Source organism: Pseudorasbora parva, chromosome 17 (genome assembly GCF_024679245.1).
Source record: "Pseudorasbora parva isolate DD20220531a chromosome 17, ASM2467924v1, whole genome shotgun sequence".
NCBI classification, from domain to species: domain Eukaryota; kingdom Metazoa; phylum Chordata; class Actinopteri; order Cypriniformes; family Gobionidae; genus Pseudorasbora; species Pseudorasbora parva.
Genome location: NC_090188.1, coordinates 20,241,624 through 20,269,555, shown reverse-complemented (window position 1 = coordinate 20,269,555; position 27,932 = coordinate 20,241,624). Strand labels below are relative to the sequence as shown.

At 37.8% G+C, this 27,932-nt stretch overlaps 1 protein-coding gene across 5 annotated transcripts in view; it reads right to left on the bottom strand.

Annotated features, from left to right (window-relative positions):
- rin2a (Ras and Rab interactor 2a) overlaps positions 1 to 27,932 on the bottom strand; it is a 50,661-nt gene that overhangs the window by 14,331 nt on the left and 8,398 nt on the right. For 3 of the 5 annotated variants that reach the window (XM_067421041.1, XM_067421037.1, XM_067421038.1), the window contains 5 exons: positions 15,244 to 15,342; positions 5,146 to 5,234; positions 3,644 to 3,842; positions 3,398 to 3,506; positions 381 to 453 (listed from right to left, as the gene is read on the bottom strand). In XM_067421041.1, coding sequence (XP_067277142.1) covers positions 381 to 453; positions 3,398 to 3,506; positions 3,644 to 3,842; positions 5,146 to 5,234; positions 15,244 to 15,303 — 530 coding nt within the window. In that variant the 5' untranslated portion in view covers positions 15,304 to 15,342. Of the gene's footprint in view, positions 1 to 380; positions 454 to 3,397; positions 3,507 to 3,643; positions 3,843 to 5,145; positions 5,235 to 13,721; positions 13,783 to 15,243; positions 15,343 to 27,932 lie in introns of all 5 variants that reach the window. The other 2 variants (XM_067421039.1, XM_067421040.1) reach the window with 1 other exon arrangement.

The following is a 27,932-nucleotide window of genomic DNA, read 5'->3' as shown; positions in this document are numbered from 1 at the left end:
TAAATCAGCATCATCTGGTTTTACTTTCCCACAAACATTTAGGTTTATTCTCAGAACTTGATGAGATTTTCTTAAAGGTAAAGGCAGAGTTTAATTTCCATGCATTCCATGCAAAAATAACAAACCTCCCCCTTCCATTGGCCTAGTGCAACAGATAGTCCCACCCCAAACGCATGCCATTGGTCGAGCTAATATTGCTGTGTTACTCTGAGTCTAGGATATATGCTGAGGTAATCATTAGTTTTAGTATAAACCTGTTTATACTTAATATCTACACCTACAAAATGGTCGCTGCCCTCTATCTTTTAAATATAAAATAGACCAGAGAAGAATCTTAGAAAAGTGCAGTTTTGTTTGTTTTCAGAAGGGGATCATCTTACCTGCTGATACAGCAGAACGCCACCAGTCGAAAGAGGTCTGCAAAGCTGATCCCTGAGCCCTCCAGGGAAAAAGCTATAATAAAGACACACCACAGAAGGTTACACTGGAATTGCTATTGGAAAAAGTGGAATGACCTAACAGTCTCTCTTCAAAGGGAAAAGTAAACAGAGCCAAATTTGTACATTTAAACTTTCACACAAGCTGCACATGATCTGACCCACTTACTGTATGTGCAGAGAGTGACAGACAAAGGTAGAGAGAGAAAACAGAGAGACTTAAATCATTCTAATATGCTGATTTAGTGCTCAATTTTTTTTTTCTTATTATCAGTTGGTCCCATACTACTTTTTTCCAGGATTCAAGTTAAAAATAATAATATATTTGAAATAGAAATATTTTGTAATAAAGGTAAAATTTGTGTCCTTTTTGATCAATGTAATGCATCCTCACTAATATGTTCATTTAAATATAATAAAATATTAATTTACCAAAAAAATCTTGCTCCAGTTTTTTTAATGATAGTGAATGTGGTGTACACAACACACATATTGTACTGACATTCAGTACCACAGCACTCTTATTCGTGATATTCGTGCAGTGTGTATGAATATAGCCGCTTGAAAATGTAAAAGGTCTGCAAAGTTTTAAAGATCAAAGTGCAGAACAAATAAAGTAATTGTCTCTTAAAAAAAGAACAGGTTCTGAACTGAAAAAAAAGAGTCGTCAGCAATTCCAATCTCACTTCCTGTTACATATCTAATATGTAACAAATTGTAGGAGACTCCAAAAAAAAAAAAAATATTCAAGAACAATTTACAATTTAGTAATACAGGGTATATGCAGGAATCCTGAAGTTAATTTCAATACCTTTTTAAGACTTTTTAAAGACCTTCTCAAAATATTTTAAGACCTCATCGCACTTCAAGTTCTAATCGGCAACAAACCTTTAATAAATAGTTGTATTCGAATGTAGACTTAAAATCTCTATCGTAGGCCAATTTTGTATTGTTTATATTGCATATCTGTTTTACAACATATGGAGGGTGACACATTACCTAACTGCGCATTTCGCAAAATACATGACGTCACCCGTAGACAGCGCTCGCCAGGGATGGAAATTAACTTTTTTCAAAGTCTACCACTCAATGTTTTTACCAGCCACTTTTTTGTTTTTAACAAATTAATACTACAAGCTCTACACTACTTAAGCAGTTTATTTAATCTCAAGTCTCAATGAAATACTGACATTTTCACGATGATTTGTGGTCTTTTATGGCTTCCAGTTTTATGGTTTTTAGTCCCAAGAATGAAACTATTCGTTTTGGGATCTTTGAAGTGTGTTGACAACATACTGAGCAGAACATTGTCAGTAGGGATGCACCGAAATCAAAATTCTTGGCCGAAACAAAAAAAGAAGAAACCAAAGCCGAAAACCGAAAAATACATTTCAAACTAGAATGTTTAACTCGACCTCACTCGTGTACATTAAATAATAATGTACCGCCTACTGGCCTGCAGAAAGGTACAGAAATTGAATAAAGTAATCAAATGTAAAATAACTGCATATTTAACTGTTTAAATGAAAGATTAATCCTTATTAAACTTACAAAAGCTATTCAATCAAGAGCATTGTTTAATGTCAAACTAAATATAAGGATCACTCAGGCAGCAGTAAAGGCTACTGCGCCTTTAAGACCTGGTGCAGGGATATGCTCGTCTTTCTCGACTGTGCATACTATACAGTTCACTTAAGGCATATTCAGACTATGTCTGCTAGGATACTCATCAAAATGGACATGTTGACATACTTCTTGTGTGAGTTTGTCCGTTTAGGCGCAAGACTTGAAAGAGAACTCAATATTTGCGCGCTGTGAGACGTGTGTGCGCTCTCGGATGATGCACAGTGTAAGATCTTCTCTCAGCGCGCGCGAGTCTCACAGCACGTCTTCACGCGAGTGATGACGGAGAAAACGACTGGTTATATGGGCACATACGGCAGCACTCGCATGCATTGAACAAAGTTTACAAAGAGGTGAAACAGCTCGGTAGGTGAAGCGAGTTTACCCGCCACAACTCAAAATCAGCTGCATTTGGCTGGTGGCGGTGCTAATTTCCATCCCTGCCGCGCGCGCTCCGAGCCGATCTCAGACTGAGCGCCCCGTTGTTTTTTAATACTTATGGGGATGAAAAGAAATATATTCATAAATACTTTTTGGAGTCAAACTCTTTTGACAAAGCTTGAACAAAATACTTTCAAAATTTAAGACTTTATAAAGGCTTGATAAGACTTTTTAATACTTTATAAGGGTCTTAATTTTCCCAAAATTGATTTATCACCTTTTAAGACTTTTCAAGACCCCGCGGATACCCTGTAATAGGCACTTTAAAACTCTCGATCAAACAAACGTCTGTACCAATTAATGTTAATGGAACACTTCACCGTTTTAGAAATAGGGCTTATTCAACTTCTTTCCTACATTTAGATATGTGGGCAAATGCATTTTTGTCTCAGTGCATGCATTGTTTTAGTTTGGCAGGGTCGCCGCTAGCTTAGCATAATGAATTAAATCCTGTGTTGCCAGCTAGCATGTTCCGAGTAAAAGTGATCCCAAGTCAGTATCTGCCTAGGAAATTGCTTAGTCTTAATCTGCATCACTATTTGTACTCTCTTTTTTTGGATCACTTTTACTTGGACATGCTAGCTGGCAACATAGGATTCTATTCATTATGCTTAGCTAAGCTAGCGGCGACCCTGCCAAACTAAAACAATGTATGCACAAGACAAAATGAGACAAAAATGCATTTGCCCACATATCTAAATGTAGGAAAGAAGTTGAATAAGCCCTATTTCTAAAAATGGTCGAGTGTTCATTTAACTTCTGCTCTGATGAGAGAATATTTAGACAGGATATGGACAGGTAAATCAAAAACTCCCGAAAACTTAAGGCAGGAGGAAGTGAAAAAGGTGACACTATTAGTGGTCTGCAAATAGAAAAACATTTGCTATAGTACTTACTATATTGGCTCTCTTTAACAGGGAAGTCCTGAACAATCAGCACGTCACTGTCCATTCGCAGGGAAATCACCTTTTTCTGCAGTTTGTAACACCTCCTCACCACAAAGCTCTAGAAAAAAACAGACACACAAAAGAAAAGAAAGAACAAAAACAAGAATGTGTATTATAAAAAAACAAAAATATATATTACAAAAGAACCTATTGTTGATAACCAAGCAATTGCATTTGAGCAGACAGTGTCTTTACCCCTGCCGGCTGCGGCTGCAGAATGCGTCTGGCTTCCTCATCGCTAAGTGACAGCAGCAACCATACTGAGTGTGTCTGCATCAATCGGTCCAGGATGCTCATACGTCTGCGTAGAGAGTCATATCCAGAATCCCTCACTCCAGGTGCACCAGCGCAGGCAGAAGATTGCAAGAACAGACCACTCACCTCTCCTTCCAGACTACAGACATATACATAGAGAGAGAGAAACTTATATTCCACAACAACACACGATAAAAACAACACTTGGTACTGGACTGAAGCAGTGTTTGTCAAATATTTTTAGGTAGATCCCTTCAACAGTAAAAATTTATTAAAACAAAAATGACGGCCCAACATAATACATTTGGGAGAAACCAACGCTACTACTACTACTACTACTACTACTACAGTAAATCAGTAAAATATTGAAATATTTATACAGTTTAATTATTGACTTATTATTACCAATGTTAAACTCTTGTGCTGCTTAATATTTATGTGAAAACTGACTTTTTTCAGGATTCTTTGATGAACAGAAAGAAAGAACAGCCTTTATTTCAATCAGAAATCGCTTGTAACTTTTAATAAAACACATACACACACACACACACACACACACACACACACACACACACACACACACACACACACACACACACACACAGGTGTTTATATATATATATATATATATATATATATATATATATATATATATATATATATATATATATATATATATATATATAAACACAAATTTAAATATTACTGACTGAGTATAAGCTAGTAATGAGACATGCTGACTAAAAGATATGGATGCAAGAACCTTGGCTTTTATTATCTAGAGATAAATATTTATTTCACATATTACCAAACAACACTTGGTCTTGCAGTGGTTGTCAGATGTTTTTATGAGGCAGATCCGTTTTGTTTTTTAACAGTATGATAGGTCTATGTGGGTTTAGAAATTAGGAGGTATTACTCAAGAGTTCTGTGATGTAGCTGATTAAAAACAGACCACATTAAGTTAAAATGAATAAAGAAATAAAAACTGATTAGAAGCTTAATTTGGTTGGCACTTCAGTTGTTTTCCAAACTTTTGAAAGCTGATTGTGAAACACCTGAATTTATTTTTTCCATGCACTTCCTTTTAATTTCATGGAAACGAGGTATTGCAAAACCATATCCTACTATCCCATAACAATAAGACGTGCTCCACCCACTGGAGAACATAGGAAGTACAATAACAAACACATGAATTCAATCTACACTGTCCAAAAACACTCCGCAAGAGACAAGAGCTGATGTCTGTTATACAAAATACAGAAGGAATACATAAATCATTTACTTGGTGTGTTTGAGAAGTCCAACATAACAAGTTTGTTGCATTTTCAAAATCCTAAAACCTTTATTGTTGTTTTTAACTTTTGTTTTATTAAAATTATTTCTTTACAGGTTTGAATTACCATGTTCTTCAAAGAGACAGTAATGAATGATGGACTCACCCCTGTAAGATCTCTGTTTCAGGCTCTCGGACTGGCTGAACCATCTCCTGCTTTAGCTCTGAGATCTCCGTGGAGAATGTGTCAATCAGCTGCACACACACACACACAAACGCAGACAAACACACAGACACACACATCCACCATATGAGCGTGAAGATCAGGAAATCTGAAGACATTCTGACCGAGTGCTCAAGTGTCATGCATGTTTTGTATGAATGGGAAGTGGCTGTCTGGAATTAGTCATCATGAAATTATTCCCTGTAAGCCAGCAACTGCATCCGTTTCCTTTCAACAACTAACAGAGAGAACAATTAAGAAACAGAGACATTAAAGAACAGTGCCATTACTTTTCTTTTGATGATTCCTTCCATTATTCTAGGATCAAACAGTGAACAGCAGAGTGCTCTTTATCTAACTGCTTAGATCAGACATGAAGCACAGTGATTTGCAAGTTCACTTGGAAAAGCCATTTGCCATTGTATTTCTTCATAGATCTAAGTTACTCTTCATGGCCAACAGGGGGCAGGCAGATATTTTTCTCTCTCTCTTCGTTTATTTATTTATTTTTCATATTTACTTCTTGAACTTATTTTAGCCTGCAGAAATTCCTGTGAACACTAACATTCATACGTGTGAGGAGACCTCAAGATTTCAGTAAACCCTCAACCATGAACTAGACAAGTAAAGACCCATCCACACTTTCGGTTGTCTTTCTTTTTAATCTGAGCCAGCATTTTCCACTATAGTCATGAGCTATTTCCCTAACTTCATCTCGGACTTAGTCAGCAAACCACAATTACACACCAACCAGCTCACAGCCAAGAAAAGCACTAGAAAAAGATGTAAAAAGTGCTTCAGTAATACCAATGTGCTTAGTTGCTGTATATTATTGCTGAATGGCCTTGAAAGGTCAAGAATTATCAAACCAACATAAAATAAACTCATTGTCGGAGTCAGACAAGAAAAACCTTATCATAAATAAAAACCTTCAGGCACAGGCATGCATGAGTTTAAACACAGTTGTCACCATGGTCTTAATAGCAAATTTATACATGTTAGGACTAACACTCGATTTTGCATTTTTTCTAACATATACAATTATAAAATAATATTTAAATAATATATGAATTTATTATGTGTACATGTACACTACTGTTCAAAAGTTTTGGTTTAGTAAGAGTTTGTTTTTGTTAAATAAATTAACACTTTAATTCAGCAAGGATTAAATAAATTGACTAAAAGTGACAGTAAAGACTTTGTTGTTTTTTCAAACATGCTGTTATTTTGAACGTTCTATATTTAAATCAAAGAAAAAAATATTAAAATGTATTTAATTAATTTATCAAGAAAAAGAGACAATGAAGACTTTTAAACTGTAATATATTTTTGAATATTACTATTTTTGCTGTAATTTAATCAAATAGTTGCAGCCTTTTAGCCTAGAAATCTAGATGCCTTAGCGGCAGCAAATCTAATCTGCTGCGAGTGTCGTCTAGCAACTCTCAATACACTACTGAGCTGTAAAAGCCAAACTCTGGTCGAGCCAATCGCATCGTGTATAGAGTCGGTGGGCGGGCTTAATATAATGACGGCCAAGTTGCGCTTGCGTGCTACTAGTAAACACAGAAATTGGCGAACATCTTTCGAATCAGCTTTGACCGTGACTCTGGAAGACTTGGAGTAAAGCTTTTCTCTGAGAAAAGAACAAAGAACGACACTGAAGTCATTCTTAAGAAGGGAAGATGTGTTCTGAGTTTTGCCGACCGGATACGGCAAAAGTTTAATCTGTCAACGAGCTCCGCTTCCGCTTCCCCTTCGTTGCTCTGGTTGGTTGTAGCGCTATCCGTGCAGAGGGAGTTTGTAAGACAACCGTTTATCCCGCCCCTCAGATTGAGCCCTGTCAATGGTGAGTTTCCAGACCAAACATCTTGATGTGGGTCTGACTCGTCAGGCTAGCAGCCTTTGTGAGTATAAGAGACTTTCAAACGCTTTAAAGGTGTCATGTACTGGCCTTTTTATTTTTTTTATACTGTTGTCTGAGATAAACTAATGACGTTCATGTAGTTTTTAAATTCAGAAACATCATAACTAATAAGTAATATGCTACTTTCTACACTGGTTTTGAGGCTCTCTCCTGAACGCTGGGTTTTAATGGGTGTGCCGCACTGGAGACTTGGAAGTAAACACCCATGGCTAGGATTGGAGAAGATTTGCATATTTAATGAGCTTCAACTCCCTTATCAGTTCACAGGAGGGATTGTTTTGAAAGCGGCAACACGAATAATTATCTGAAAGGGTTCTCAAAACATATTCATCAAACAAACACAATGATTTCTCTCATCTACCCACGTTTGCGTTATTTTTTTATTACTTGGCCCACCCAAACAATGGATAAGTGCAAACCGCACATATAAGCGGGCGGACGTGCGCTCTTCAAATATCAAATCAAGAAAGTGAACATTAACAACGCAGATCAAGAATGAAAGTTATTTCACTTTTTAAGATTCACCGGCCTGCCAACGTGCTTGCGTTTTGATCTGGAAAACACATAGCCCTGGGACATTGGGCTTAGCTAGCCCATAACATATCCGATCTGATCTGTTCTGAACCCGAATCATAATGAGCCAACAAATGAGGGATTCTCCAGCCTGTGACGGCGTGCTAAAAAAAATGTATGTTAGACATGTACACATAATCAATCTGTAACAATGCAATAATATCACATATCTAAAAAAAAAAAAAAAACATGTTTTACTCACATAAGTTTGTTGCACCATTCCTGTTGTATCCAATATAATTAATCTCAATATGTCTGCAAATCCAGGGTCGACCTGTGTCTTGTTTACAAACAATTATCTTGCTATCTTCGGCATGTTTATTGCTCAATAACGCGATCAGTTTAGCTCCACGAGTCGATGGGCAGGGCTACAGAAGCAGCGTACAGAGACAGCGTTTCCCCCTTCTAATACGTCATTGATTTTAGAGCCTCGATTTCTGTGCCTGGTGTCTATAAAAGCTTTTCTTTTACTAACAAGGAAGTTTTCAGCTCCGAAACTTATTTACATGATATTCTTATATTACCATGACCTTTCATATATCAAAGGCTCAGGGGAAATAATTTATTAATTAATTCATCACCCCTTTAAAAAAATGTTTGCACCAACCCCAAACTTTTTAATGCTATTGTAGATGTTTTATATTATGTATGCATTTATCCATTTGTTTATTTGAACTGTTTTTATTAGAAGAGAAATTAAGAGTAGAGATGAGAATTTATGGAGAAAAACTCTGGTCACCTGTGCAAAAGCACCAACACCAGGACAACCCACATTTTCTTACTCAGTTTTAATTTTCTTAGAATTAAAAATTGAATTAACCTTGCCATAGTTAAATAACAAGATTTTAGTACATGTACATCACATACAGTGAGTCTCAAACACCATTGTCTCCTCCTTCATATGTAAATCTTGTTTGTGAAAAACACCACAGAAAAATAAGTAATTCTCAACATAACGCCACATGTGACACAATCGCTGGGATCATTAATATGTACGCCCCCAACATTTGCATGCCAGCCAATGTTCATGGTCAGGCAGAACTGATCATTGGGAGTTCTGTAGGTAAAAAAGCATCACACGAGGATAGCGAAAACGGCAAATCATGGAAATAAATGTTATGATCCAGGCTGTGCAGGGGATGTGAGGACTTTTCTACCCTTCCCACAGATAAAAAATGTCAACAGTCATGGTTGAAGTTTATTTATAATTGAATACAATAATTTAATTCAAAGTTGTTTGTTTGCTCGGCCCATTTTACCAAGTACAGTTTTTCTAACCTGGACAATCTCAAGCAGGATTCGCTCAGCGTCTAAAACTGAAGAAAGGGCAGATTCCAACTATATTCCTGCAAGCAGTAAGTAGTGATTGTATCCACTTCTTGACTGTCAAACCCATTTCTGATTAAATTGAAAGTTTTTTTAGTAAGACAACATTAACGATAATATCCCCTGTGTTGTCTAGATCCAACATAAGATTCTAGTACAGTAACAATTGGAAACTCCAAGTAGCACACATAACAGTTTGTCAAATGACAAAGGTTAATATTATTTCCTGTCAGTGTTGTCATAACATACAACAGTAGATACGTATGTCGGTCCCTTTTTGACAGACTGAAATCTAAATTAGCCTAAATTTAATCATCAACACATAACTCAGAAGCTAACTACATTTACTACTACTGTTTAGTTGCTATAGCTCACTCGATCCTTAACATCACCTTCTTCACCATCTAAGTTGAAACGATAGTCACTTGACAAGGCTTCTCGTCAATTTGTTAATTAAATACATTTTTGAGAACTGAAGTATAATTATTTTGCAGCAGGTGAGTAGTATACATGATACTGACTATTTTGAGTGGCTTCTATATTATCTTAGTTTGGCTAAATAAATTGACTTTTAAATCAGGACTCTACTGTCAAAGTGTAATGTTACTATACAAACAACATATTTGCACACTACCCAGTTCAGTTCGTGATTCAAAGTAAAAAAGGTATCATTGTTGAATCATTGCCATGACGGATGGTATAGATGTGTTAGCTGTCATTGAGCCGTGCAGTGAAACAGCAAATCAGAGCAGAACTCTGCATTAATATTCACAACCCTTCCAAATAAGGCAAAAACAGAGCATTACATCCTAGGGACAAATTATGGTTGTAAATGGACCTGTAAAACTGTATCTGGTCAATTTTTTTAACCTTAAATAAGCCACATACCCTCTGTTTAGGTATCAGAGAACAATTTAAAACATTGTTTCAAATCATTCTAGGGTACCTTCAAAAGAAAAGAGTGGTTTCTAGCAAAGGATTTTCCCCAATCATAAATCACTGAGATTGTGCAATGCTAATGAGCAGCACTGACAGAGAAAAGCAGAAGATGTTTCCAAAAGATTTACAAGAACACAGAAAATAATGTCAGCCAAAAGGAAGACAATAGGACCACCTATCATTTACACTTAAAGGCCCCCTGACATCAAAATTGAAGTGTTTTACAGTGGGTATGGAAAATATTCTGACCCCCTTACATTTTTCACTCTTTGTTATACTCTTTGCCAATTGCTAAAATCATTTAAGTTATTTTTTTTTTTTGCATTAATGTACACACAGCACCCTATATTGACAGAAAAACACAAAATTGTTGAATATTTGCTCATTTATTAAAAAATAAAAATTTAAATATCACATGGTCCTGAGTATTCAGACCCTAAGCTGTGACACTTATATATTTAGGTGCTGTCCATTTCTTCAAATCATCCTTGAGATGATACACCTTCATTTGAGTCCAGCTATATTTGATTATACTGATTGGACTTGATTAGGAAAGCCAAACACCTGTCTATATAAGACCTTACAGCTCACAGTGCATGTCAGAGCAAACTGAGCTATCGGGGGAGAGTCTTGGTGAGAGAGGTAAAGAAGAACCCAAAGAGAACTGTGGCTGAGCTCCAGAGATGAAGTCGGGAGATAGGAGAAAGTTGTAGAAAGTCAACCATCACTGCAGCCCTCCACCAGTAGGGGCTTTATAGCAGAGTGGCATGTGTGGAGAAAAATATCACCTGTCCAATACAGTCCCAACAGTGCAGCATGGTGGTGGCAGCATCATGCTGTGGGGGTGTTATGATGAATGCGGCCAAGTATGGGATATCCTGGACGAAAACCTTCTCCAGAGTGCTCAAGACATTTCAACAGACAATGACCCTAAGCAAACAGCTAAAATAACAAAGGAGTGGTTTCACAACAACTCCATGACTGTTCTTGAATGGCACAGCCAGAGCCCTGACTAAAATCCAATTGAGCATCTCTGGAGAGACCTAAAAATGGCTGTCCACCAACATGTACAATCCAACCTGACAGAACTGGAGAGGATCTGCAAGGAGGAATGGCAGAGGATCCCAAATACAGGTGGGAAAAACTTGTTGCATCTTTCCCAAAAAGACTCATGGCTGTATTAGATCAAAAGAGTGCTTCTACTAAATACTGAGCAAAGGGTCTGAATACGTAGGACCATTTGATATTTCAGTTTTTCTTTTTTAATAAATCAGCAAAAAAAAAATCAACAATTCAGTTTTGTTTCTGTCAATATGGGGTGCTGTGTGTACATTAATGAGAAAAAAATTAACTTAAATGATTTGCCAAAAGCTACAATATAACAAACAGTGAAAAATGTAAGGTGGTCTGATTCCTTTCCGTACCCACACTGTAGCTTTTAGTATGACTTGTGTCCCAAAACAATGACAAAATCGCATTTAGAAGATGTAAAGCATTTAAAACATACAGTTTCTCACTTCCATTAAAATGAATGACATATTTTGATGACATCATCACAGACTTCATCTTCTCATTACATCTTCTGTCCTATCAAATGCTCTCTAGAATCTGAAGCATCCCGCCCCCTACTATGCTGCAGCTGAAATCGGTCAGCCAGTTACACATTTACAATTTTCTACATGGTGAATGGCACATTGCCCACTATATATGCGATAGGAAATGATTCAGACAGTGTAAATATGCTTTCAGTTGAACCAAACAAATTCTGGTTTCACATTAGTTTCACACGCACCGCCGCAGCGCACACACAGTCTAGACCAGAGCCGTTGACTAGACACACAGGAGACTAGAGACATGAGAGACTAGAGAAATGCGCGGATCATATGAGCGAGTCGGCGGAGACAACAAAACATATTGGACCCATTAAAATTCTGCACAGAATGCTGCACTTCAAAGCAATATGGAGGGGATTATGATGATAAACAGTTAGAGATTAGGAAAAAAATCTGGATTTACAGAAAGGCTCTAGTCAAACTGTGGTATTAACGAAACACTTTTGGCTTTTTCAAAAAAAAGGGGAGGAGCTGCTAACAGCTGAAGCCGTTTCAGGGGAAATTACGTCAACACATTGAATAATGTGGCGCGTTTCAAGGCACTTCAGTGAACCTTTAATAGCGCAAACAGACACAATCCTGTTGAGACAGAGAAAGATCGGATGTAAAAATGATTCAGTTGTTGATACATTTATCCAGAAGCAGAGAATGACTTTAGCTTTAGTGATGAGCCATTAAAAGAGGTGATGAAGCAGAAAAAAGGTGCATTTTCACCCGCTGGACATTTGTTAGGAAACTCTGATGCCTGTGAGGTGCTGGCTGGTGTTCTGGAGACTGGTGAGACCAAGAGCTCTTCCAAATTCTGCAGTCATCTGTGCCTCTATTTAATCAGCCGTGAGGTAAAGTCATTCAAAGCATACAAAGCAGCCAAGAAAGACTCTAGGAAACTATGTGCTGACATTTTACTAGCATGCCCTTTTCAGCCAAACACAGTCCTAACACTGAGAGGAGTGTTCAAAATATAAACACTCAAAATTACAGCAGCAGAGTTTTTCAATTAAAGGGACTGTTCATTAAAAAAATAAACATTGTGATATTTTACTCTTCCTAATGTCATTCCAACATGTTTATTCAATAAACCACAAAAGTTTACATTTTGAGGAACATCTCTAAGCCATTATTTTTAATCAAATTCAAGTTACTGATATCATACAGTAGTAAGGTTCATATAACACAATTTAAATCATTTAAAGGTGCTGTATGTAAGAATGAAAACTAGTGGTTAAAGTGGGAAGTGCAGTGCAAATTCAAAATACTGGTTGCCCCGCCCCCTCAGCCTCAACGCTCATGCTGGTTGCCAGTTTAAAAACACAACATGAACGAGTGCAACTTAATGGAAGTTGATGAGTTGATTTATCCACGTTTTAATATGCTTCCGTTCATAGAGATTTTTAGATGGATGTTGAGGCTTTTTAGGTCAGGTAGAATCTGCGATCTCTGACTCAGTTTGTTCACTGGCTTCCATGGCAGCAATACACAGTTTTCCGCCAACTGGCAACCTCTGGTGTCAAAATACTATTGGGTAAATTGGCAACATGCTTTATCGCACAGGCCAAAACAAAAACAGACATTATGACAGAATGCATATTTCAAAGTCTATAACTATTCAAAGTCTATATCTATTCAAAGTCTAATAACTGCCTGTAGCATTGCCTTTCAGAGAAAAGAGTATGTGAGCTCAGCATGTTTTCCTAAATATCTGCACACATATGGTATTTTTACGCTTTAGGACAGTCAAAAACTTACATACAGCACCTTTAAAGTTTTATTTGGGACCCCCCACAATTGGTTGTTGGCTAAAACAAAGATACTTCCTGACTTATCAGTATCTGCCAGAATTCTGATATTGTGTATCGCTATCATAGAAGAAAAGTGTCATATGGCAGAAGACTTGAAATACATCTATCATCTATATGGGGTATAGATGATAGATGTATTTCAAGTCTTCTGCCATATGACACTTTTCTATGCCTATGCTTTCTATTTCATTAAAAAAGGGCAGGAATATATTGTTTAAAAAGAAAATCATACATGTTTGGAACAACACAAGGGAAAGTAAATAATGAGAGAATTTTCCTTTTTATTGCTGTCGTTGAACTATTCCTTTTATAGATGACGAAGGTAAAATTCAAACCGCTCACCACATTCCACTGAAGTATCATCTAAATTGATGACAGGGAAGAGATGTTACAGGAGTGTTTTCTGTTAAGGAAACAAGGAGGAATATAAATTTTTGTTCACTGATGTTCATAATCTTATCATGCATTCGCCATGGCCGATTAGCGTCGGAGCGAAAGCCTGATTTATTTGCCTTCGGCTGCTTCTAATTGTTTACATGTAACAAGCTTGCAATTTCAACTACAACTTCCTCCTGCATGAAATGATCACAACACATGCTGGAGGATAAACAAGGTCACCCTGAAACAATTACATAAACATTCACACAAAAAGTCTTTATGTTTGTTGGAAGAATAGCTTGAAGAGGTAACAACTGGATCTATCATCCTCTGAGAACCTCTTAAGCTCAGCAGCTTTAGTGCTGGCAGAGAGAACGGACAGAGAAGCATTCCACGTGGTCTCCAGAGGCCCTGACTAACCTGCGCTCTGTCTGGCTCTAAAGTAGGACACTTACAGAAAGCAAACTCACCCAGTGATGGTGGTTTTCAGTGTATCATTTATTGCTGGTTGACACATTACTGTGGAAAATGTAAACTATAGTGCTGTTTAGTCATGACGTCAATGTGTAGGCCATGTGGTCACATGCGTTTTTGACTATGTCTGAATGAGGTTTAAGTGATTGGATCTCAAAACATTTTGGAACCCTCTAACTGTATTTAGCATTGACTAATTGGTATTATCTGATATGAACCTTAAAAAGGACAGGTTATCCAAAATTGAAAGTTCTTATCATTTACTCGTTGTCCCAGAAATAACTATGTCTGTGGAACATAAAACCACGTATATATTTCTGAAAAACTAACATTTTTCAGACCCCATTAACTTTGATGGCGTGGAGATCTTCTTTTTTTTTGTACCAAAACAAAGTCATTCAGGTTTGGAAAGAATTTATTTTGTTGACTATAGTTTTAATACCAGTATAAACACAACCACCATGTTAAGACTGTTTCTTAAAGCGTTAGTTCACCCAAAAATGAAATTTATGTCATTAATGACTCACCCTAATGTTGTTCCACACCCATAAGACCTCCGCGCATCTTCGGAACACAGCTTAAGATATTTTATATTTAGTCCGACAGCATATGTAAGGCACACTATACTGTCCATGTCCAGAAAGGGAATAAAAACATCATCAAAATAGTCCATATGTTCTGGACATGGACAGTATAGTGTGCATACACTTGAATATGCTGTCGGACCATTAGGGTGAGTCATTAATGACAAACATTTCATTTTTGGGTGAACTAACCCTTTAAGAACTAGGGTTACCAACTGTCTTACTTTTGTAGTCCACCAATACAAATTTAATGTAACATACTTAAGTTATGATGAGTAAGCAGTTTTTTTTTTTATATAGGAGGCTCAGTTAGAGAAGCTCATGTAATGATAACATAGTACATGCAAATTCCTATCCAGAACATGCAGACACATACAGACATACAAGGCAAAGCACAGTGGACAGTGGCGACGAGTCTCGCCCCTCACCTTAAAAAAGCTGCTGCTCCGGTCCATGAGGCAGGACTGCATCATTATCTCTGCAGACATGATTTGGTGTATGCAGCTCTTCTGTGTCGGGCTGGGTTTCTGTGGATCACAGACACACATGCTTTATTTTGAAGCCCAGAAAGAGGAAATCTCAACCATTCCACATGGATAGGCCAAAGTAATAAGCATACAAGACTTCTAGACCAGAAGATTAGTATCATTCACCTCATGCACCCTAAACGTCATTAAAAGCCTTCTACCTTTGATTCTCATTTCTTGTCTTGTGAATTACCCCAAATTACATATTTTATACACACACACACACACACACACACACACACACACACACACACACACACACACACACACACACACACACACACACACACACACACACACACACACACACACACACACTTTATAATTGACAATACTATCCATGTTGCAGCTATGGCTGTCAATTCAAAATAATTAACTACAAATACGATATAATAAATCAGATAAATAGATAAAATTATATGATTATATACATTTGAAGTAGCATGAGTTTAATCAATATGACCCTAGCTATAACAAATTGCACTACACATTTGGATAGAGATTATAGGATTACTGTTAGAGAAAACAGAGATGACGGTCCGAGTTTAAATCTTTTGTCCACCCTATCTTTTCTAAAGAGGTTTTCAAAACAGCTTCAGGCATAGTACAGGGAGAGGGATCAGATGGGAGCCTGGTGTAGACAAAACAGGGCAAAGGTCAAGCCATGAGAAAGGGTGGTGGAAGAGAGCAGGAGGAGGAACATAAAGCTTCCTAATGAACTTTATCAGTTGTAAATGCATGGCTCAGCACAGGTAATAATCAAAAACAGCTTCATGTGGAAAATGAAAACCATGGAATGTTGTGATTACCACTGAAAATTACTCTTCACAAGGCCAACATACATCCTGTACATTTACTGCAGTCAGGGTCAAAAGTTTGGAAACAATTTATTCATGCTGGTTTTTCATCTTGCTTCCATTTTAATGAATACCATTCAAAAGTTTGGTGTAAGTTTTTATTTTATAAAAATTAATTGTACTCAGCAATGGTGCATTTAAGTGATCAAAAAGATTATATTTCAAATAAATGCTGTTAAAAATGTAACTTTCCATTCAAAGTATCCTGGAAAAAGATCAGTGTACGTACACAAGTACACACACGTACACACACGCACGCACGCACGCACGTACACACACATACACACATATTAAGCAGCACAACCGTTTTCAACATTGATAATAATAAGAAACGTTTATTGAGCATTCAGCATATTTGAATTATTACTGAAGGTAATGATGCTAACAATTATTGATTATGAGACATATTTATTTAAAATATTAAATAAAATGTAAAATAATTATTTTAAATAGTTATAATAAAATCAAAGTTTTACAGTGTTTATTTGATCAAATAAATGCAGCCTTGTTGAGCATAAAATACTTCTTTCAAAATCATTAAACAATATACAGTGCCTTGCGAAAGTATTCAGCCCCCTTGAACTTTGCGACCTTTTGCCACATTTCAGGCTTCAAACATAATGATATGAAATTGTAATTTTTTGTGAAGAATCAACAACAAGTGGGACACAATCATGAAGTGGAACGAAATTTATTGGATATTTCAAACTTTTTTAACAAATCAAAAACTGAAAAATTGGGCGTGCAAAATTATTCGGCCCCCTTAAGTTAATACTTTGTAGCGCCACTTTTGCTGCGATTACAGCTGTAAGTCGCTTGGGGTATGTCTCTATCAGTTTTGCACATCGAGAGACTGAAATTTTTGCCCATTCCTCCTCGCAGAACAGCTCGAGCTCAGTGAGGTTGGATGGAGAGCGTTTGTAAACAGCAGTTTTCAGTTCTTTCCACAGATTCTCGATCGGATTCAGGTCTGGACTTTGACTTGGCCATTCTAACACCTGGATATGTTTATTTTTGAACCATTCCATTGTAGATTTTGCTTTATGTTTTGGATCATTGTCTTGTTGGAAGACAAATCTCCGTCCCAGTCTCAGGTCTTTTGCAGACTCCATCAGGTTTTCTTCCAGAATGGTCCTGTATTTGGCTCCATCCATCTTCCCATCAATTTAACCATCTTCCATGTCCCTGCTGAAGAAAAGCAGGCCCAAACCATGATGCTGCCACCACCATGTTTGACAGTGGGGATGGTGTGTTCAGGGTGATGAGCTGTGTTGCTTTTACGCCAAACATAACGTTTTGCATTGTTGCCAAAGAGTTCAATTTCGGTTTCATCTGACCAGAGCACCTTCTTCCACATGTTTGGTGTGTCTCCCAGGTGGCTTGTGGCAAACTTTAAACAACACTTTTTGTAGTGTCTGATACTCCTTCCATTTCAATATTATCGCTTGCACAGTGCTCCTTGGGATATTTAAAGCTTGGGAAATCTTTTTGTATCCAAATCCGGCTTTAAACTTCTCCACAACAGTATCTCAGACCTGCCTGGTGTGTACCTTGTTCTTCATGATGCTCTCTGCGCTTTAAACGGACCTCTGAGACTATCACAGTGCAGGTCCATTTATATGGAGACTTGATTACACACAGGTGGATTCTATTTATCATCATTAGTCATTTAGGTCAACATTGGATCATTCAGAAATCCTCACTGAACTTCTGGAGAGAGTTTGCTGCACTGTAAGTAAAGGGAACGAATAATTTTGCACGCCCAATTTTCAGTTTTTGATTTGTTAAATTTTTTTGAAATATCCAATAAATTTAATTCAAATTCATGATTGTGTCGCACTTGTTGTTGAATTCTTCACAAAAAATTACAGTTTTATATCTTTATGTTTGAAGCCTGAAATGTGGCAAAAGGTCGCAACGTTTTATTTTATGTCATCATACTTGATCGTTCAATTATTCCTGTAACTGTATTTAAATAGGGAAAACGTGGAGGTGTTTGGTCGCTTCTAACTTGATCTCTGTTTGGTACCATAGTGAATGAACTGGGCTTAGTGGGCTAAGCTAAATGCATAAAAGTATCCCTTGAAAGGAAATTAAATAATAAATATACCCTCCTAGAGAATTTGTAAACAATACAGCCATTAAAAACAGCCACACTGCCTCTGCAGGTCACTTTGTTTACGAGGAGCAAGCATCTCTCTACTGCTGCAGAAGATTGTCATCAGCTGGAGCAAAAGCCAACGCTGACCCACTTCCAGATGCTGCAGATCCCCAACACCCAGAAAAGCTTTGATCTAGCACAGCTGTATGAGTTATGAACAACAGCTTTTTCCTTCACAGACAGCACAGTCTTGCTTGCACAGTGTCAACCTGACTCCCTTCTTACTGTCCACAAAGAAAACACAAAGCCTTTTTTCCCTAGTTGAATTTATGTGTTGAGCTAACACAAAGCTGCTGTCTGGGTGCTGACACTGGAGGGAAAATTGTGGCAAACATGTGGAGCTCAGCTCACAACGCCTTTGATGTGACCATCAGAAGCTTTGAAAAGAACTAACATCTCCTCCCAAACCTTTGCTTTCTTCTGCACATATTACTATTGACTCGTGTTTTCAGAGCTAATAATCAGCAGAGCTTATACGTTTAGACTGTAGCACAATTCGGTACCACAATCCCTAAATAGTGGAAGAGAAATCTGAGTCAGTTCCAGGTATTTCCTGTGAAGCATTATTCCTGTGCTGACAGATATGGATTGAGTTTGACATGTTAATCTACTCCTGTCTGTGAAGAGGCTTCACCTCATGTTGTTGCTGTAATGAGGCATCACAACACACATTTATCTTTCCTCAGCAGGGCTGCTTGTGCTGCCAACATTATACAGTCCACAGCTATATCCATAAACATGTGTAAGTTTGCTGGAAAACAATGGCATATCATATGACGCAAAGAAGTGACAGCTTGAAACTCTCTCACAAATTGCCCTATCAAGCAAGCCATTGTTGAGCCCTGCTCGGTATGTCAACCAGAGAAAGCAAGCTGTTATTTACCTTGCATCATCCCGTTTCTGTGCCTGTTTCTGTTTTTTGAAAGACTCAACAAGATGCACGCACATACGACTCGGTGAGTAAACAGGAAACCCTTCGGACTGCCAGCATGGGCAGGATAAACACAGGCAAAGTTATTAGAGAGAGACAGAGACAGAGACAGAGAGAGAGAGAGAGAGAGAGAGAGAGAGAGAGAGAGAGAGAGAGAGAGAGAGAGAGAGAGAGAGAGAGAGAGAGAGAGAGAGAGAGAGAGAGAGAGAGAGAGAGAGAGAGAGAGAGAGAGAGAGAGAGAGAGACAGAGAGAGAGACAGAGACAGAGACAGAGACAGAGACAGAGACAGAGAGAGAGACAGAGAGAGAGACAGAGAGAGAGACAGAGACAGAGACAGAGAGAGAGAGAGAGAGAGAGAGAGAGAGAGAGAGAGAGAGAGAGACAGAGACAGAGACAGAGACAGAGACAGAGACAGAGAGAGAGATTCCAGTTCAATTGGTCATTTATCTCCTTCACCCACTGTCATCTCAATAGGGATGTCACGGCACTGGGATACACAGAACATCACAGTTGAAAGGAACAGCCTTTGTTAGTGCACCATTTAAAATATCAACAACTCCAAACAACACTAGACTAAAGGCTAACTCTTATCCTGTTTCCAACCAAACAGGGTCATTTGTTATAGCGGGCTGGCTTATTGTGTGTGTGTGTGTGTGTGTGTGTGTGTGTGTGTGTGTGTGTGTGTGTGTGTGTGTGTGTGTGTGTGTGTGTGTGTGTGTGTGTGTGCGTGCGTGCGTGCGTGTGTGTGAGAGTGCGCTGTGGGGAAGATTACTTCTAACCAATCACAGTTCGTTTTATTCCACTTCATGAATCAGGCCAAAACACAACATGTGAACAATAAAAAAAATCAGTTGAAGGCTGCAACAACAATTTTTAAATGACAATATCCTGGCCGGACTACTGTTGTCAGTGATATAAGTATTTTAAATTAACATAATTTTTAATGTCTAGTGACATATCAGGGCCATTTTATGATTAATTGAAATACATTTCTTACATACAGTTCTTTTAAGTGTGCCATATGCATTAGACGTTTAGCCAATGGTCCGTGGGCCAATGGTCTGAGGCTGAGACTAGGGATTCCCTAACTTTGGTTTGGGGAAAGAACAGCAGGGGGTTGATACATTTATGAAAAGTAATTAACTAAATCAAAGTGAAATTATAAAAACTATAACTAAAAATATATATTTATTTTTTAAAATATTTTTATTATATTATTATTTATTATATTTATGCAATATTTTTTATATATATATTTAACAAACAAAATATATAAAATATATTTTATTTGTTTATGCCTCACAATTTTCAATGTAATTATAGTCGCCTGACTAGTGGCCAGTATTCATCATAAAATTATTGAACCACTGGAGTCACATGGACTATTTTTTGTTTTTACTAGCTTTCTGGGCCTTGAAAGGTGTTAATAAAATATCCGTCTATGGAAGGGTCAGAAAGCTCTCGGATATCATCCAAATGATCTTCATTTGTGTTCCGAAAATGAACGAAGGTCTTACGGGTTTGGAACGACACAAGGGTGAGTAATCAATGACAGAATTAACTTTTTTTTTGGGTAAACTAACCCTTTAAAACCCTTTTGATCCTTATATTATTTAATTCCTTAAAAACTTGGGTTCCCCCAATGTTCAAGACACGGTTATGGCCTTGGTGTGAGTGTGCTGATGTAGGAGACTGCTCAGCTGGGCTGTTTGGACCCACACAAAGGCACATCTGAGCTACGAGGCACAGAGCGTCTCTGTGTACTGCACATATAACAGGTGCATGGTAGCAGAGAGGATTTTATGTAGTCTGGCGAGACCTGGCAGGGCCTGACAGGAAATGGAGCTCACAAGCAATTAAAGGGGCTGAGATAAACAAAGAGAAAAAATAGAACAAAAATGTGGGTGAGACACAACTCACAACTCTGGTTATTCTCTGGTATGGTATTCTAATCTGGGTTGATGTAAACAAGAGCTTATTATGTTAATATGTATGCTTGACAGTGAACAGTTTTTAGACCAAAACAACATCCCACTGAAGAAAACCCCACTACAGCTGAGTTGATGGACAGCCTAGGAATATTACTTGGATTCATCACGAGTAAAGAAATAACTTTTGAAAAAAAATCATCTGTGACACAAACAAAATCATACTTCATTAAAGGGAACTTTTACCCCTGGATGGATAACCTGATTTCCTTGGAAAAAACAACACAACTGACTGTAAAAGATCCATGTTTGTGTTCCCTGGGATTATATTCCCTTTATAATATGTCTTCATAATTGCCCCATCGTAATACATAATTGTAATTAATATTCAAAGCTTGGTGTTAGTAGGTTTTTGTTGTTGTTGTTGTTGTTTGTTTTAAATATGTATATGCTCACCAAAAAAACCTTTAAAAATAGTAATATTACTAAATCTTTTATCTACAAAAACTTTTGTAACATTAAAATGTCTTTACTGTCACATGATCTATTGAGCAATGGGCTTGTGCCTAATTCCTGTTAAATGTAACCGACAGAGGAAGTCAAAGCATGTTGCTGAATGATGTAGTCTTTCCAGTCCTGTTGAACTGGAAATGTGTTGGTTTAGACTCAAAGTGTGATTCACAGCTAATTAAACCAGACGTGCAGTTTGAATAGGTCATGTTTGTATTGAAGTGATCTTGTGAGTAATATAAAGCAAACAAATGACGTTTAAACAAAAAGACAACAATGAAATATGTCCCTATGCATTGCAGAGAAGTGTTGAGAAGTCCTAAAATTATTTTAATCATCATTATGCAAAATTATTTTATTTCCTTTGAGTCTTTTAGAACTTAATTGTTAACATATTGAGCATTTACAAATGTTAGAGAGACCATAACTAGGATAAATTACAGCACATCTTACACACACACATTCAAAGCATTACACAAATAAATCACCCTCAAGTCTTATGCAGTGGTTAGACACTATGTGAGAAGGGGAAGGGAGAGGGAAGAGTGACTGTGTTTCTATTGGATAATAAAGTCGTCTGGCACTGTGTTAGGACCCTGCTGCTACATGGCCCTCCACCTCACAAAAACCCAGCTGGAAAAAATCCAGCTCTGCTCAAGGCCTGTAGAGAGCTCTACCCGCCCAAGGGGGACTACAGCCTTGAGACAACAACAGTTAAAACGTCACAGACTACAGACATCCCTGCTTCAAAAACAACATTAACATATACATGCAACGCAGCCCTTTTCAAGATATGTTTGCGTAACTTATAGAGACACAAGTTGCGATCTGAAGGTTTGGATCCAATCTTTTCTCCATCAGGGCGCCTCTAACCGATTTTGTGATCCATTAACTCAAATGTCAAATGTTGTGCTACTTTTAATCAAATGTGAGGGATAAACTCCCGCCTCAATTAGAATTGTTCGTTATGTCAATTGTGATAAGACTTTTCCAACGCTATCGTTGTCATACTTTATTTGCTATTATCTATATCATTCAACTTGTCTGTGCTGCATAACCCAGGCAGACATTAGTGATGGGGATTTTTAGGTGACATTTTGCAAGTTAAGGCCGGAACACACCAAGCCGACGGTCGGCCGTCGGGCAGTTTTTGTGCGTCGGCCAACTAAGTTTCCTCGGTGTGTTCCACACAGTTCCACGCCGTCGGCTGGCGTTGGTCCTCGTCTGCTGTTTTTCAGCCGATTCGACATGTTAAATCGGCGTCGCCGCATGTCGGTCAGTCGGGACATATGATCGTTCTGATTTGCTGTTCAGCTAGCGAACCAGTGCACGAGAAAATAAAACGGAAGTGACGAAGCAAGTAAACGACAGAGTCAAGAGGGAACACAGAACGCCTGTCTTCTCCATAGACAGTAAAAGAAAGGTGTCGTCTCATTTGATTATATTCCTCATTACGATACATGTTAACACATGTTAATATATATGGCTGTGTAGACCGAGGCAAGTGAAGACAAACTGATCAGCATGATCCAGAAAAGGCCAGCTTAGTATCACTCTACGGGAAAATGTTAACGTTATGTCAACTGTGTGGCGAAAGCAGAACCGTGGCGTGAGATCGCAAATAAAGTTGTCATGTCAGGTAAGATTTCCTTTTTTGCAATAGTTTTTTCTTCTTCAGTAGTCCATATTTAAAAAAAAACTGCATGTTAGATTGTTGTGTGCAACTTTCATCTTTGCACAGCAGTTAATTTCACATTCAAAATGCACTAAAGATATCAAAACACTTAATGCATGTCTTTATGTCCAAAAGCAATGATAAATCCACAGTTTAGCCCTCATATATTTCGGTTGTACTAACTGTGTGGAGAGTTTTGCAAAAGTGACCTAAATGTATTGAGAATGTGTTCTAGCGACTGTAAAAAATGAACATTACAATAGCCATGAAATTGACATAACTCAGCGTAATGTTTTTTTTAATTTTTTTATTGTCCCTCAGAGAAAGAGCTCAAGAAGCGGTGGGATTCATTGCGAACCCAGTACATGTGTTACAAGAAACATGGACCCTCAGGAAGTTCTGGAGCTCAGAAGACCCACCTGCAGTTTCTAGAACCTCACACAAAAAGGAAGGAGTGCACCTCAAATCTAACTATCAGGGTACACACACACACACACATATATATATATGTGTGTGTGTGTGTGTATATGTGTGTGTGTGTATAATTTATTTTATTTATTTTTTCTTTCCAGTTGAACAAATGAACATTTTGCTTTTGGTAAAGTGGCCAATGAATGTTCAGATGGGTCTATTTACAAGTAATTCAACAAATCAACTTCCACAATGTGCATCTGAATAGATCCATTTAGCCAATTTGCAGGGTATTGTTTTAGCTATGCCCTGTTATTGTTATGGGTTATTGGTGAACAAGTGTAAGAATCTATTGTATCACATTGTTCACATTTTGATTGTGTCTTTAAGGAACCTTTGTCTGAAAGTGAATCCTGTTTACCCTCAGATGGTACCAACAGTGACACCTGGATTGGCACCCGTGAGGAGCCCAGCTTCATTACGGCTGAGCTACGGCCCAGTACACCCTTGGCTGAATCTACACATATAGCTACTTTTATAGCTATTCTCTATATAGCTATTTGTGCCCATTGTACTGAACATTGGAAAATAAAAAACTTTGACTTTGGGTACTTGCATTCACAGTTCTTTATGTAAAAAAGGATCACAAAACACAAGACGATGCAGAATTCTAACCCTTATTTTGCTATTTGACATCTAACTAGCAGGGTAAATAAACACATCTGTATTGATGTTTTAATTTAAGAATAAATAGATTTTCAATTAATAGAGACATTTTCATAATGTGTTACTTCCACAATACAATGTTATCAAAGTGCAATATCTGTAAATTAATAGTTAGCATGGTTACTGTCAGTTAAGTTCAGTGTATGGTTTAGTGTTACATTATTTTCATTAACATTTCTGTGCCACTGGAGATTTCATTTCCAAACTGCTGTTATGTGATGTGCAAGAAGCAGCATGATATCATTTTGAAGAAATGTCACCATAGGCATGTTTCCAATGAAAAAAAATATATACAAATTCTGTCATAATTCATTGAACTAGCACCAAGCATTGTTACAAACATAATTTACTGTAAATCAGAATACGTCATACACATATATTTATTTTAACAATCCTTATAAGTGGCCATTGTTCAGATTGTGTCACATTAACTTCCACAATGCATCTGAATGAGCCAATTTGCAGGGTATTGTTTGAGCTATGCCCTGTTATTGTTATGGGTTATTGATAGGTGAACAAGTGTAATAATCTATGGTTTCACATTTTGACTTCGGGTATTTCACCCATTTAGTGAGCGTTCCTCGTATTTTTCGCGTCCGCTTCTACCTTTCCTCTTCCACAAGTAAAAGACCAAGGGCTGACAACGGCAATGCCATTTGCAACGTTCTGAAATGCACGAATCCGTCTGTGTGGGGAAACGAAAACGACAGCTGATACCTTTATAGCTCTTCCGGTTTCCCGCTTCGAATAACGAAAACAGACTACTGCCACCAGCTGGGACGGAAAGGTATTTCCTCTAATGCAGGCGCAGAACGGACGCGCTATTGGCCGTCTGATGTCGAGCGTCGGCTTGGTGTGTCAGGGCAACTTTGGACCGCTTTGGACCCAAGACGCTGCCGACGTGAACCGACTCAGCAGTTTGCTTTCGTCGCCACTAGTTGATCGGCGTCGGCTTGGTGTGTTCCTAGCTTTAGATAACTCCAGTAGACAACATTTACACAACTTAAGCCTAGTTCAGACTGCACGATTTTCAAACTCGTCGGGTCACTGCTCTATTCACACTGCATGACTATCTGGGGTATCATTCAGTCACTGCTGTGTTCACACTGCACGATGGTTTGACGACAGAGGAGTTCACACTGCATGACTGAACAAGAGGAAGAATCGCCGACAACTCTCTCTCTCCGGTGCGCAAACTACGTTTCCCAAACACACATGCGATGTGACAAGAAAACAACGTGCGTCAGACCGGAGTTCTCACGCGAGACTTTGAATTGTTATTAAAAATGATAAACTGCACAAAGTTTGCTTCAAATTGTATGTTCGCTGATTTGTGGAGAAAAAGAAAAAAGATTATGGCAGAAGAAATTGTTGGAGAGACAGAGGGAGCCAGGATGTTCTGCAAAGACAGTTTGAGGTAAATAAATAATTTTGTAATGTGCTGCTGCTGTGGCTGGATGTGCAAATGTTTGGCCTTTGTTTCTGTTTGATAGAATTGTAAATACATCTATTAAAATACTGAAATTCTGCTTTATAACTCCTCCCTGAACCTCCTGCTGACTGTATCTCACTCTCTCATTGGCTGTCGGTGTAATTTTCAGTCAGAACGCTGTTCACACAGCAGGAGTTTGAATCGCCGACAGGTCCAGATATTTAACATGCCAAATATCTCACCGGCGTCGGCGACTCGTCGCCGATTCTCTCTGATCACGTCTTTGATCATTCATACTGCGTGATTGTCACTCGCGTGCACGAGCACCGATTTGCCTGTGATCTCGGGCATTTGTCGGCGATTTCACAAAACCTGTCGGCGACTCAAACTCGGGGCAAAAATCGGGCAGTGTGAACTAGGCTTAATTCGTTCATAACACAACAATTCATTCAGAAACAAAATAAGCGACAATTTATTGAATCATTTACTCAACTGATTAGTTCAAAGATACTGATTAATTCAGAAATGAAACAAGTGATAAGTCATTAAATCATTTTCTCAACCAATTAATTTAAAGACACTAATTAATTCAGTACCTAAAGGTGCATCTCAATCAGCTCGTTAGATCAGTAGTCAGACATTTTAAGGGCTGTCTCAATCACAAAATCTACACTGAAACATTTGCTCCCTAAAAAGTCCCACAGTGTGGCGTGAAAACCAAGGGGATTTGATTTTCCCTTCCAAAGTGCGAAATATAAATCACGTGAGACACACAGAGATTAAAATGAAATTAAAAATAAATAAATACAGTTCATAAAAATGATCCAAAATCAATTTGAGCAAGTACATAACCAGCGATTCACAAACGTAAGCTTGTAATGTTTTATAATTTGAGTGGTACTGGTAGCTTTACCGCAGGAAATCAGAGCATGTCTTCGCATCATTACGTAGCATTTTACGCCCAATCATTTTGATTTTGGTGCCTCCCTACTGACAATGTTCTGCTCAGTTTGTCGTCAACACGCTTTAGAACATGCCAAAACTAATAGTTTCATTGTTGGGACTAAAAACCTAAAACTGGAAGACATAAAACACCACGAATCATCCAAATGCCACATCCAGGTAAAAAAAAAAAAAAAAAGAGCGCACAGAGTCCTACTCATTTAATGAAATGTATATCAGTTCAAGGTTTGTGTAAAAGAGAAAATGTCAGTATTTCATTGAGACTTGAGATTAAATAAACTGCTTAAGTATTGTAGAGCTTGTAGTATTAATTTCCACATGCTGTTACACATTGTCGGTTAAAAACAAGAAAGTGGCTGGTTAAAACATTGAGTTGCTGGTAGATTTTGAAATCCACCAGCCACAGTGGCCGGTGGACAAAAAGTTAATTTCTATCCCTGCACCCTAAACAAGCCATGAGTCATTGAATAATTTAAAACAAGTGACTGTTTCCATTAGAGAGAGACAGAGGATTCACTCAACCGATTCAATCAAACAAACTTATTCTAAGGAATGCCTGTGTATGAGTCAAACGTACTAAAACAGTTTGATGCAGTTTAAAATAACAATAATACAACTTATTAAATAAAACCAAAAATATAAATAAAACTAATAAATAAAACAAACAAAAAACTCCTGAAGTCCCAGTTCTGACTGACTCCAGTTCTGAGTTTATTCCAGTTAACGTGTTTTTGTATCTTATTCTCCTGCTGCTGTCTGAAACAATTTAAGAGAGACACAGAAAGGCTCAGAAAAATTACATTAACAGGCACAGCTGCAAAAGCAGGGAAAACAGTAAGAAAACACACTCAAAATAGCCTCTCATTACCGCAGTCTGCAGCACAGACCAACAAAAAACCCAATCTATCTCAAAGCTACTGGTCAGACTCCATACGAGATGTATAAAAGATGACCAATTAGATTGTGAAGTAATGCATGTAAGGGATCCAAAGTTT